This window comes from Marmota monax, unplaced genomic scaffold (assembly GCF_021218885.2).
Source record: "Marmota monax isolate L192 unplaced genomic scaffold, Marmota_monax_Labrador192_F-V1.1 WCK01_AAM20220418_F8-fsc00002, whole genome shotgun sequence".
Taxonomy (NCBI): domain Eukaryota; kingdom Metazoa; phylum Chordata; class Mammalia; order Rodentia; family Sciuridae; genus Marmota; species Marmota monax.
In genome coordinates, this window is record NW_026693571.1 from 12,337,428 (window position 1) to 12,349,776 (window position 12,349).

At 36.2% G+C, this 12,349-nt stretch overlaps 1 protein-coding gene across 1 annotated transcript in view; it reads right to left on the reverse strand.

The window, feature by feature from the left end:
• The window catches only part of Arhgef38 (Rho guanine nucleotide exchange factor 38), a 142,084-nt gene that overhangs the window by 25,204 nt on the left and 104,531 nt on the right, over positions 1 to 12,349 (reverse strand). The window contains exons 6-9 of the mRNA XM_046459247.2: positions 11,133 to 11,332; positions 8,124 to 8,257; positions 2,988 to 3,092; positions 1,115 to 1,237 (exon numbers count right to left, since the gene is read on the reverse strand). Coding sequence (XP_046315203.1) covers positions 1,115 to 1,237; positions 2,988 to 3,092; positions 8,124 to 8,257; positions 11,133 to 11,332 — 562 coding nt within the window. The remainder of the gene's footprint in view (positions 1 to 1,114; positions 1,238 to 2,987; positions 3,093 to 8,123; positions 8,258 to 11,132; positions 11,333 to 12,349) is intronic.

Genomic DNA, 12,349 nt, shown 5'->3' on the forward strand with positions numbered 1-12,349 from the left:
ATAGAAAACTACCCATGCTTTTCCCATTAAATCTCTGATTTAAAAACTTCTGTCATCCACTCATCCATCCTTCTACTCACCCATCCATCCACCCACCCATCCATGAGCAACTTATCTATGGATCATGTATATTTATCATGTATCATGTATATGTATCATGTATATTTGCTGATGTAATCCTGACTTTTCATTTCCTAATGCCAGAAATGCAAGATGCTTTTATGTTGTTTTCTAGTGGGGTGAGGAGTGTATCACTTCCTAGGGTTTGGAAATATGTGGAGCTATTCATTGATTATCACTGTGACTTGACATAGGGGGATGTTATTGATATTTTGAGGCTGGTGAGCTAGGAATGCTAAACATTGTCCCATACAAGAGCCTCTTTGAAGATTTATGTGAACCAAAGTGCAAATTACACCAATGCAAAAAATTCACCTTCAATATGGTGGAATCTATTATATCTTCTATAGAATACTTGAAATATACTATGACATAATAATAACCATAGAAACTCAAGACATTAATTAAAATTTGTATTACCTAGACTAGATTACCACCCAAATATTTCGTTGACTCAAGCATGTTTTTATGATTCCCAGCATATATTTTATAGAACTCTTAGAAAAGAAATATTTTATCATGGAAAAGAAGAAAATTACACATGACTCTTAAGCGGAAAGAAAACTTTGCTGTCAAGTGTGTATCCTGTTAGTAAGAATCACATCCTCAGAAAATACCTGTGCTCCCTCTGAAAGGACATAAGACATTTCTAGAGATACGTTAAGAAAATCATAGCTTTCCAACTTAATAAATCCTTGATATAATATATGCAAACTCCAACTAAATATTGATTCTAAAAGCTACATAGGCACTAACTACTGCTAGGAACACAGTCCAGAGTTGTCTTAAATTTCAATTATAGTAAAATCCTCAACTAATCCACTTTAGAAATATTTAATTTTTTAAAAATCCCTATTAAAATCTCCTAATTTTAACATTAGTATTTGCTTTAGTGCATATTTTATTTCTCACTCTGGAAAAAAGAAATGAAAATCAGAATTTCTTTTTAGCCTCACTATTTAACTTGTATTTCCTATGAATATAAATAACTTACAAAGTCATGACAGGGATTTGGAGCATTACTCAGAGTCTCTGAATAGCCCACCTCCTCCTCATCTTTGTTGTACGAAATCTCCCGGAGCTCCCTCACACTCTGGAGAGCGATAGGCATGGCATCCTGAAACCCAACAACAAGGTAAGTTCTGAAGTTATTACAAATAAATGTATATCCAATGCAAATGTCAACATTATTTCTTCTGAGAGATCAAAAGGGGGAAAAAAAGGGGGACTGGAGTTGTGGCTCAGCAGTAGAGAGCTCACCTATCATGTGAAAGGTGCTGGGTTTGATCCTCAGCACCACATAATAAACAAACAAACAAACAAACAAACAAAAAGATAAAGTTATTGTGTTCAACTACAACTAAAAAAATTAATTTTGGGGGGGGCTGGGGATGTGGCTCAAGCGGTAGCGCGCTCGCCTGGCATGCGTGCGGCCCGGGTTCGATCCTCAGCACCACATACAAACAAAGATGTTGTGTCCGCCGATAACTAAAAAATAAATATTAAAAAAAAAATTTAAAAAAAAATTAATTTTTTTTAAAAAAGGGGAAAACTGAAACTTTTGTGAATATTTTGTGCAATCAGGTTACTTAATCTCTCTTCCTCCTTCTCCCCCCCAACAACTTTTTCATAATATTCTGTATAATGTCCTTGTTGATTCATAGAAGTTCTTATTGGCCATTCTTTAGCATTTGATTCACAGATTGCTTATTTTAAAAATCACCGCTCTTTGATATAATCATCATTTTTCCTTAGTGAATTTAACGCTCTCTTTAAGAGAAGATTTCTCGCTTTTTTTGTTGAATCAATCAGTTAAAATACAGGATTTTCCAGTAAATGTTCCCAAGAGACATTTACTCAAAGGATATGTAAAAGTACACAAAGGACAATCCCTTCTGCCCTCTAGCTGTTATAACTGTTTTGGTTTCCTTTTCACAGAAGGCAGTGCTTTAGAAAGAAATTAGCAAACCTAATTGTAAAATCAGGATTTGTCTCAGACAATAAGTAAAAACAGAATAGTGCTCTTACTACAGAACATGGAACTCTGTCTCCAAATCAGTGTGCTGGTCACCTTAACCCTCAGCTGGTGTCATACTTCATCTCAGTGTGCAAGCATCTACTTCAAAAACAGATAAGCAAGAGAATACGTTTCTGGAAAAGGAAGGGAGCCATTTATTAACTGATTTACATGGAACTCCACTAATTTCCTGTGTTTCATAGTCATAACCACTGTCAAGATGCTGCTTAGGACACCGTGTCCTCGATAAGATCCATTAGGAGAATCTCCTGACTGGCCTTGCTACTGAGAATAATCATGCTATACTCCAACAGGAGTTTGTTGAAGTCAGTGATTCTCAAGTGGGTCAGAACAACCTCCTAGAGGACTAGAAATTTTCGGAGATGTTTTTGTTTTCTGGTATAATTGTGTGAGAGCTTTTGATTATTGTACTGCATATTATTTTGTAGTTCAACTTATTCTCTTTTATATTGATTTTTATACTTACTTTAGGTATTAAGAAGAGAGATTAGTAAAATCAGACAAATAAGTAAATTTTCTGCCCAATGCACAATTTTGAGTTAATGATGTCATCTTTATTGTAAAAAAAAAAATGCTTGTGGTCCATGGGGCAATCATCTGAGCAAGACCCCTAACAGGGCAATTTGGGTTGAGGGGAGATCGGAGCAAATAGGGGGTCAAAGAGCAGAACCCAGATCCTTGTCCTGGCCTCCCTCACAGCACTTTGCAGTCTTCCCAATTTGATACAGTAAGTGTCATTATACAAATGAATGAACAGTCACACTCCTCATAGAAACCACGGAAATTAGTGCATTCTGGAAGGAACATCAACAACTTGTATCTCACCTACCTGTATGTGTTGGAGACAGAATGAAATATTCTTTACACAGTGCCTCACAGTCTTCTCTAAAGCTCTAAACAGCTTTTCTTCTCTGTTAAAGGTATTATCTTTCACCTAAAATACAAATGAAATTATTTATTTTCATAATTCAAAAGAATCTGATATTTGAAAAAAAAAATAGGATAGGTCATATTGGTCCAGCACAGTACACAAAAGTTCTTGCTTGTATTGAAACCTTCTGTGATAGCCCACTATTGTAATGCAGTACTTCCTGGATGGGCACACTGCACATCTGATGTGCCACCAGTGTTGCAAAGCCACGTGATTCAGCTTCGTTGATTTTCACACAGCTTCAACTATGTCACAATAGTTGTAAAATTATAAGAATTTTCCCTGAAGTTTTTAATTATATTACTTTGTGGGTTTATAAAATAGCTAAATTTGATCTATGGACTAAAATGTATTGTTTTGCTCAGAAGACTCACACCAGTTTATTTAGAAAGTAATCCTCAGTCCATGGTTAAAGAACTGTAATAATTATCACTTTTAATTTGAAAGATGATATATAATCTTAGTTTCTCTGCAATAATAAATTTTCATAGTGATGGTGGTGGTCACATCAATTCAGTTAATTTTTGTCACCCTACATGTAATATCTATTAGCATTCAGAAAAGTCTGTTTTTTATATGCTTCTGGTGTTTGTTTTTTGAACCCCTGCTCATTGCTATTTCTTTTTTTTTTTAAAAGAGAGAGAGAGACAGAGAGAGAGAGAGAGAGAGAGAGAGAGAGAGAGAGAGAGAGAGAGAGAGAGAATTTTAATATTTATTTTTTAGTTTTCGGCAGACACAACATCTTTGTTTGTATGTGGTGCTGAGGATCGAACCCGGGCTGCACGCCAGGCGAGCGCACTACCGCTTGAGCCACATCCCCAGCCCTATTTCTTTCTTTCTTTTTTTTTTTAGGTGAGTTTTTTTTAAATTTTTTTTTAGTTGTATATGGACACAATATTTTTATTTATTTTTTATGTGGTGCTGAGGATCAAACCCAGTGCCCCACCCATGTGAGGCAAGCACTTTGCCACTGAGCTACAGCCCCAGCCCTCATTGCTATTTCTTAGCAATCAAAATGTCTATAAGACAAGATCAGAACCAGTCTCTGGACTGGTGAAAGTCATGTGAACATGCAAATGTTCCATAGAACAGGGTGACTCTTGCTCAGTTAGGCACTAGGTAATAATTGTAGCTGTTTTGGTTCCTATGTTTCTTGATTTCAGATAGTTGACCTTAGAGCTGTATAAATAGAAATCATAGCATTTTATTTTTAAACCTCTTAATATTGTTGATCTAGAAAACTTTTGAACAAATAGGTAATAGAGTCCTTTGCCATTCACACAAGATCCAACTCAGTTTGGTGTGTATAACAATATGCTGGGCCAGGTAGTCTTAAAGTCAGTTTCCAAGGTCACATTGCCAGATATTTTATTTTGTATATCTTGGCTGGAACCAGATGACTCTAAAGAGGGAGATTTAAGGATCACACTGTGAGAAATATTGCCCAATTCTACTTCCCCATAACCAATACTTTCTTGTGCTGTTTTGCTGGAATATGTTGCTGTCCTTTTTCTCCCTTATAAAACATTCTGTTTATTTTTAAGAACTAGCTCACATGTGACTACTTCCATGAGTTGTCCTTCCATTGCTCTTCTTCCCACTGTAGAAAATTAATTTCTCCCTCCTGTGTGCTCTAGTAACCTAATTAATTAGTTACATAATTCTCTCTTCTGATGAATTTCACTATGCCTTCGTTCCTCCTTCTCATTTTAATATTTATACAATACTGTGGGTTAGCTATTATGATAAATACCAGTTTAGAGATAAATAAGCAGCTTCAGAAGGTGGCAGAATGTCAACAGACATTCTCCATTGTCCTTTTACTGATAGAACCCACACCTCTCATTTAAGTAGGACACATGGCTGACCTACTCGAGACAGTTCCAAGATTTCCTCGCAGCTAGCTCAACCCATGTAACTGTTTGGATGACTGGGTGTGAGTGAAGCAGTGTTTCATTTCTAAGTCTTAGCCTTGCAACATTGTCCTTGGGACTTGAATGAAGACATGGCAATGACCTAGCCTCAACCAGGCAGATGAGACAATGTGTTTAGGAAAAGCACTGTGCTGAATTGGATAAACTGGATTCCTGAAGGATCTTATTAAGCAGAGCTTGTCTGCTCACATCTCAAGACTCTGATTACAGAAAGAAATAAATGGCTACCTGACTTCAGCTACTATGCTTTGGAATCTCTCTGCGACAGATGCATAGCCTTTATCCTAACATAAGGGGTTAGAGAAACTTACCCATGTTTATAGGTAAGATCAATATTCAAACCCAAGCAGTCTGAATTCAGAACCTACACCTGTTCATCTTTGTATTCCCAATCTCTTATACAGTGCATGGTACATGAGAGTTCAATACATGTATGATGAATTGAATAGAATCTTCCTCTTGGGTAATAGCTTTAAACCCTAACTCTACCAATATTTCACCTGAGCTGCTGACAAGTGCAAAATTGATTGATTTGAGATTTATCTCTTCTCCAGTCCAGCCTATGCAGCTGATTTTCTGATTAACAGTGAAATGCTTCATTGCTGACAGGACATCCTCTAAAAAGATTAAGGAGGAAAATCTAATTAATATCCCTTCAGGCGACTTTAACTACAATTCACTTTTAGTTCACAATTGAAAAATATAAGAAGCTGATGATAAATATGCTAAAGAATATTTTAAAAGCTTGCCCCAAATTAGAACTTCCCCTATTGTTTCTCAATAGAATTGTCTTGAGTCATAAATAAAATCCCAAAGAGTGGAAAAGAAATGTTTATACTAAATGTATATATGCCTATAGGGCACAATAATCTCTTCTTAAATAAATTCCCAATTTGATTTTATTATTGTTGTCTTATTTGAAACATTCTAACTGTCCTTTCCTTTATCTGTTACCATACACCATTAATGTCCAAACTTCCCATATCAAAAGGAGGGGCCTCCCATATACAATCAACCAGGTTAGCCCCTAGAAGGATAGAAAGAAGTGAATTCAAACCATGTATTCTAAAAATGTACATGTTAACTATGGTATTGCATGTTGGCTATCATATGGTAAAGTCAATGCAGTCACCAAAGAAAATGAGAACAAGGCTTGGAAACAGGTCTAAGAGATCAGGTCATCACATGCCATACAGGGTCACAGGGGAAGTACCAGGTTTTGGTCAAGTGGCAGAAGACAAGAGTGAAGAGAGAGTCTAGGCCAGAGTCTTTATTGGGGTTTTCTTGGGAAGTACAAAGCAGGACAAACTAAATGGGATTGGTTGCTTTGAATAATTCCCATGGGCTAAGGGTTATAGAAATGATCTCTCTTTACTTTGCATCTAGCTGTAGAATAAGTTAGGGCAGGAGAAGTATTGGTTCAGTGTGTAAGATTTAGGTGAGGATGTGAATGGAACCATGGGATGGGGTGATCTGCAAGTGAGAGTTGTTTGCCCAGCTATTTGCTCTCAAAAGAATTGCCTAGCCCTGAAAGGGGAAGTCTCTCCTAAAGTACCAGCAAGGTATTTTATGTCAAAACATTATAAAATACAGAAAGTAAAAAAAAAAAAAAGCTTGATTAATACAGCATATATAAAGGAGTTTACACCTTCATGGGAAGTAAGACAGCTGAACAAAGGCAAATAATAATATAAGACAACAATATAAAGCAATAATGCTGATGATTATGCTAATCTTGACAGCCAGCATATACTGTTAGGTGCATTCTTTATGTATGAATCAATTCATTTAACAGTCACAACCTTTCCATGTGTCAAGTACTAGTGTAATCCCCAACTTATAGATATTCCATTAAATTTAAGCCATGTGCCCAAAGACAAATATTTATTAAGTGGTAGAGAACTTAATTTATTAAGTTCAAACAAAGATTTAGATAACTCCAAAGACCTTGCTCTTAATTTCTGCCCTATGCTGTCTCCTGCAAAATGAATAGTTTCAAGACTGCAAGCTAGACAGCAGATTTAATAGACACTTGAAAGAAGAAGCCACTTCTACTACAAAGACTTAATGAAAGAAGGAAAAAAGACCACAGCAACTAAATAGTGAGATAGATCCATCTGAGTCCAATGCTAAACCGCCATAAAGTTGCTTCTAGTTCAAACAAAGCAATCTTACAGATGTTAAAATATTAAGTAATGAAAAAAAGCAAATGAGAAGGAAAAAAAATAAGGTCAAATATAGTGTGCCAAGAACTGTGCTTCCTAATTTCAACTAAAGTCCACTGTATGGTAATACAGTGGTGCCACAATGAGCCTTCTATCTTGTGATTCTCAAAGTGTGTTCCATTGATCACTAACTTCAAGGCCATTAGCTTCAAAACACCTGGAATATTTGTAAAAATTCAGATTTCTAGGTTGCACCCTTGAAGCAGGTGAAAGCCTAGAATCTGCCTTTCAGCAAGCTCCTCAGGTAATTCTTCTTAAGCACATTAAAGTGTAAGAGGCTTTGCTAATCCATCCATTATTTATTAGGAGTTGAGATGAAAGTGGTTCCAGCCAGGCTAAACAGCTGACGAAGAACAGTTATCCACGAATACAACATGCACCTGGGGAGTGGGGAGACAGATGATAAGGGGTAAGAAAACATCGCACTAACTCATGCATCTAAACCCTTCTTTTTTTTTTTTTAGAGATGAAATAAAGATAAAATGAACATCAAGGGAATCCTAAAGGAAAGCGATATTTTTAAAAGCAGAAATAAAGTAGAGATGGAAGGAGATTGCCTTGAGGGAGCTTCTGTGCTGGTTGATTGTGAGTGTCAGGACTCCTGAGGCATCCCTGTGCCCCATGTCCTCACGTCCTTCTTTCTCCTTTGCTTCTGCAGTGGAAGCATCACAGCTAAGGTAGTGTCAAAATTACCCCAGCCATACTCCGAACCCCGTTTTCCCCCAGGAGAGGAAAAAAAGGAAGAGCTTAAGGTAATTGACTTTGATTCTCCACATTCTCGCTATAACCCTGGTAGCAAGAAAACAAAAACCCCACAAAAATGTCAGTGTTCATGTTCCCTGGGGAAATGTAGGTGGTCCAAAAAGAAAAATTACCTGTGATTCCCCTCTGGTCAAAATCTTTAGGTGATTTGTCACTCGTTTTGATTTCTTGCTAATTGAATGAATATTTAGTTTGGATAATTTGTCTTTAAGAGATTCATCCTCATCATTCTTCTTGTATTTTAGAACTGAAAAAAAAGAAGGATGCGATGACATATCCGAACATATGCAGCACACGTTTCACTCAGAGTTTTTTCAAAGTCCATATTTATATTCAAGATAGAAATCTATATAGGTTTTGATTCTCTTCTGCAGGCGCCATATGCTCTATTCCTCCTGCCCAGGCACCCCACTCTCCTGACCTTCAGAAACAGCCCATTCAAGTACATGGGTCCTCAAGGCCCAAGATGAATTTATCTCCCACATTCAATAAATCCCCGATCCTAGGAAAAAACCTTTAGCTCTCTTCTCAGATAACATGTCTATTATCTGAGGCCTCCAGGATGGAGACTCTGGCCCTAAGTGATGACAACTGCATTCATCATAAGGCAATCTCAGAAGCTGAAGGGGCTCTTCCCTCCCTGAGAGATTTGGTGGAAGTTGAATAACCTCTGAGCTTTACTTATTTACCTTTCAAATCATTTTCAATCCTCACGTTGTTCAAAATGTTAATATTCCTAACATCCATGTTGGTAAGGGTGTAGAAAGATGGAAAATTGTATCCACTGCTTATGAGGATTAAACCAATGCAGTTTTTGTGGAAAAGAGTATGGTAGCATCTAACAAAAATGAAAATATTTATAGTCTCTGACCGGAAGGTTCATGCAGATAAATCTGCTTCCCATAATCAAACATATGAAATTTTGTTCTATTTATTGCAACTTGTTTTCCCCATCAATGAGATATTGGAAACAAAATCTAAATGCTTATTCACAGAGCAGGAGTTTAACAAATGACTCAAAATTGGGATAGTATGGAGCCAAAAAGAAAGGCATATAAGCTGGAAGAATGATATGAAGTTTCAAGAAACAAAAAGCAAACTGTAGTATCATTCATGCTGCTGGGAGCAAAGAAAGAAGAAAAGAGAGAATCTGAAGAAAATGTAATAAAATGTTTGCTTCACAAAGTGGAATCACAGGAGTGGGAAACTTTTACTCTTTAAGACTTTGAAGTAGTTTAAGCAAACAGAAACATATAAAAAGTAACATAACAACAGTTTTTTTAACCTCCCAGCTATATCAATTATTAACATTTAATAATTTCCAATCTTTTTAAATTTTTTTTTTAAATTACCTAACAATTGAACCTGATCCCCATCTTTGATCTTTAAAGGGAATTGTTAGCCTAAATAATGGATAAGAATTATTTTGGTATCTATTTTGTATTCCTTTACTGCATTATGTGTGGAATTGATACAATACATGGTATTATTTATAAAAATGGTAACATGAACATATTCTTCTCTCACTTGCTAAGTTACTTTTTTTAAACTCAAGATTGTCCTGTTGAGATTAATGCAATTATACATAGTTTTATTTCATTAATTCTTATAATCTTTTCATGGTATCATACTGGAAAATATACTTTCTCCATTAATCTGAATAATTATATAAACTTTTAAACGATTTTATGAACAGTGTTATAACTAGTACATATTTGAGCCCATGGACAAGAATTTCTCTAGGAAAAATTCCTAGAAATTTATTTTCTGGGTCTCTGGTGTATACATCTACAACTGTAGTAGATACTGTCAACTTTTTTAAATGAGGTGGTGATTCTCATTTATGTTCTCAGCTGCAGATTGAAATGCAGCACTTAGCACATAACATTATCTGTAAAAAAAAAAATTGGGTTTTTTTGGTCAATCTGTTGGATTGGAGTGGTGTGTCATTGTGATTTTAATTTTCATTTCCTGATGATTAGTGAAGCCAAGGATTATAATAGTACTTGGTCTTTCTGTGAATTTATTTTTATTATTAACCTTTTTTGCATTCGAATTTTTACTTTTGATTTGACATTAAAAATCACAGGGCTGGAGGTGTGGCTCAGTGGTAGAGTGCTTGCCTAGCAGGTGTGAGGCCCTGGGTTTGATTCTCAGCACCACATATAACTAAGTAAAATAAAACTAAAAAAAATTTAAAAATAAAAAAATCACAAATTCTAGTCAGTAATCCTTTGAGTGCTAACATTTTATTCACTTTTGGAGCCTTTTACTCTAAACTTTCACTTATATTCTGTGTTTCTTTATAATTTTAATTCATTAATATAAATATATTACCAGACAATTATATCACTTAAAACAAATAAACTGGTTGGGTCATTGAGATCTAAAGTACTGCCATTGCTTAATGTCAGATTGAGATTTCATATTAGAATTAAAAAGTCAGTGAAAAACTTTATGGAAAGAAATCACATTGGGGGAAGGACCCAGGTCTATCCAAACCACTGCTACCTCTGGAATATACAGGGACTATGAAATATCTCCTGTTTTGAAATTTACATTTTACATAAGACTTTAATTTTATATCTTAGCTTAAAAATGGCTAACAATCATTTATTGATTCTAGTCAGATATATACTTGCTCCTATCAAAAGAGCAGTTATTGTCCCCAAATTTCCATTCTTTGTGTAGCAGGACCAGATGAAAGAACTAGATGGGTTCCTTCATGCAGATCTGTTCCTATTTCAACCAATTCTGATACTACCTCCCCATGGCTATAGTACCTGGTCATGTCTTCTCACCACACAGACCTTCGCTGATAGAATGGTATGTTTGGGGTATCTTCAGTTCACAATATACCACTAAGACTGCAGAGATCAATGAGGCTGAGTAGTTGAGCAGAGCTGTTATGATTTTGGGGGGGATGGGGTGGGGTTTTGTTGTTGGTGGTGGTGCACGATCTTCTGAACCCAGTGAGGAAAAACCACATTCTCCTCCTGAATCTCTGAGTCTAGATTTCGAATGATCTTGTTCACTGCAACTGCTGTAACCACTCAATGTGATTTTTCAGAATATAAACAGAGCAGTCATGTAAAACACCCAATTCATCATATTTTTCCTACCTAAATCTTTCCTTCTTTTAAATTCATTGATGTTCACATTAATGTCCTTCACAGCGGCAAAGGCATCCTCCAGTGCTCTGTAATCTGGGTGAGAAGGAGGGGTAGAATTCCGGAGTTCGCACAGTAACAGGGGGTATTTCATCACACGCTGAATTGGTTTGATCATCAAAGAGCCCATGTCCAATAAGTTTGATTTGCCTCTATAACAAAGATAAATATCAGTTTTACAAACACAATGTGGTTTTCCATGACAACCAAGAAATATGCATTTTCCTTATGGTATATTTGTGATCAGCAAGGAAAATAGGCTCATTATTTAAAAATCTAAACAGATGTCTTGGCAAAGTATGGTCAAAAGAAAATACTGTCCTCTCTCTTCAGATTGAGATGTTGCATTTACAGTGTTTCAGAGGTGCCATCACAGTTTCCAAAAGAGAGATTGATAATAAATATAACAATTCTCTAATTATTATTACTACCATGGCTATCCCTAAACATTGCTATCACACAGTGACCTTCTGTTTGAAATTCTTTGCCAACAGATCTTCAGGAACTTCACAAAAGTGAGCACTCATGCCTGACTTTTTTCTTTGGGTGCTTCTGAGATGAGAGCAGAGCCATTGCACTGAACAGGCAAGACACAGGAGGAAAAGTCCTATAAGTTTGGTCAAGCTACTGTCCAGCCCACTGCCATTGATCCTTCACCCAGAAGGCAGGGATTTCTAAAAGCCTCTTTATGCAAACAGTGTATTTCCTATACACTGTTTTCAAATCCCAACAAATGGATTTTTCATACTTCTATTTTTTTGGGGGTGGGGGTTACTAGGGATTGAACCCACAGGCCCTTAACCACAGAGCCACATCCCACAACCCCTTTTTATTTTATTTTTTTAATTTTGAAATAGGCTTTTGCTAAGTTGCTTAGGGTCTCACTAAGTTGCTGAGGCTGGCTTTGAACTTGTGATTCCCCTGCTCAGCCTTCCAAGCCACTGGGAATAGAGACATGTGCCACCGCATTTGAATTATACTTCTGTTTTTTAAAGTACTCATATGGGTAATCAATATGTCATATAATTTGAAAAGTAGAAGGGGTACAAAAATGCTGAACAAAATTAGAAAAGCTGTATCATTAGAAAAGGTCTGAAGCTACCATAGAGACCATCTAATTCAACCCTTCACTTGAAAAATGAGAAACCACAGAACCTCAATTGTCAAGT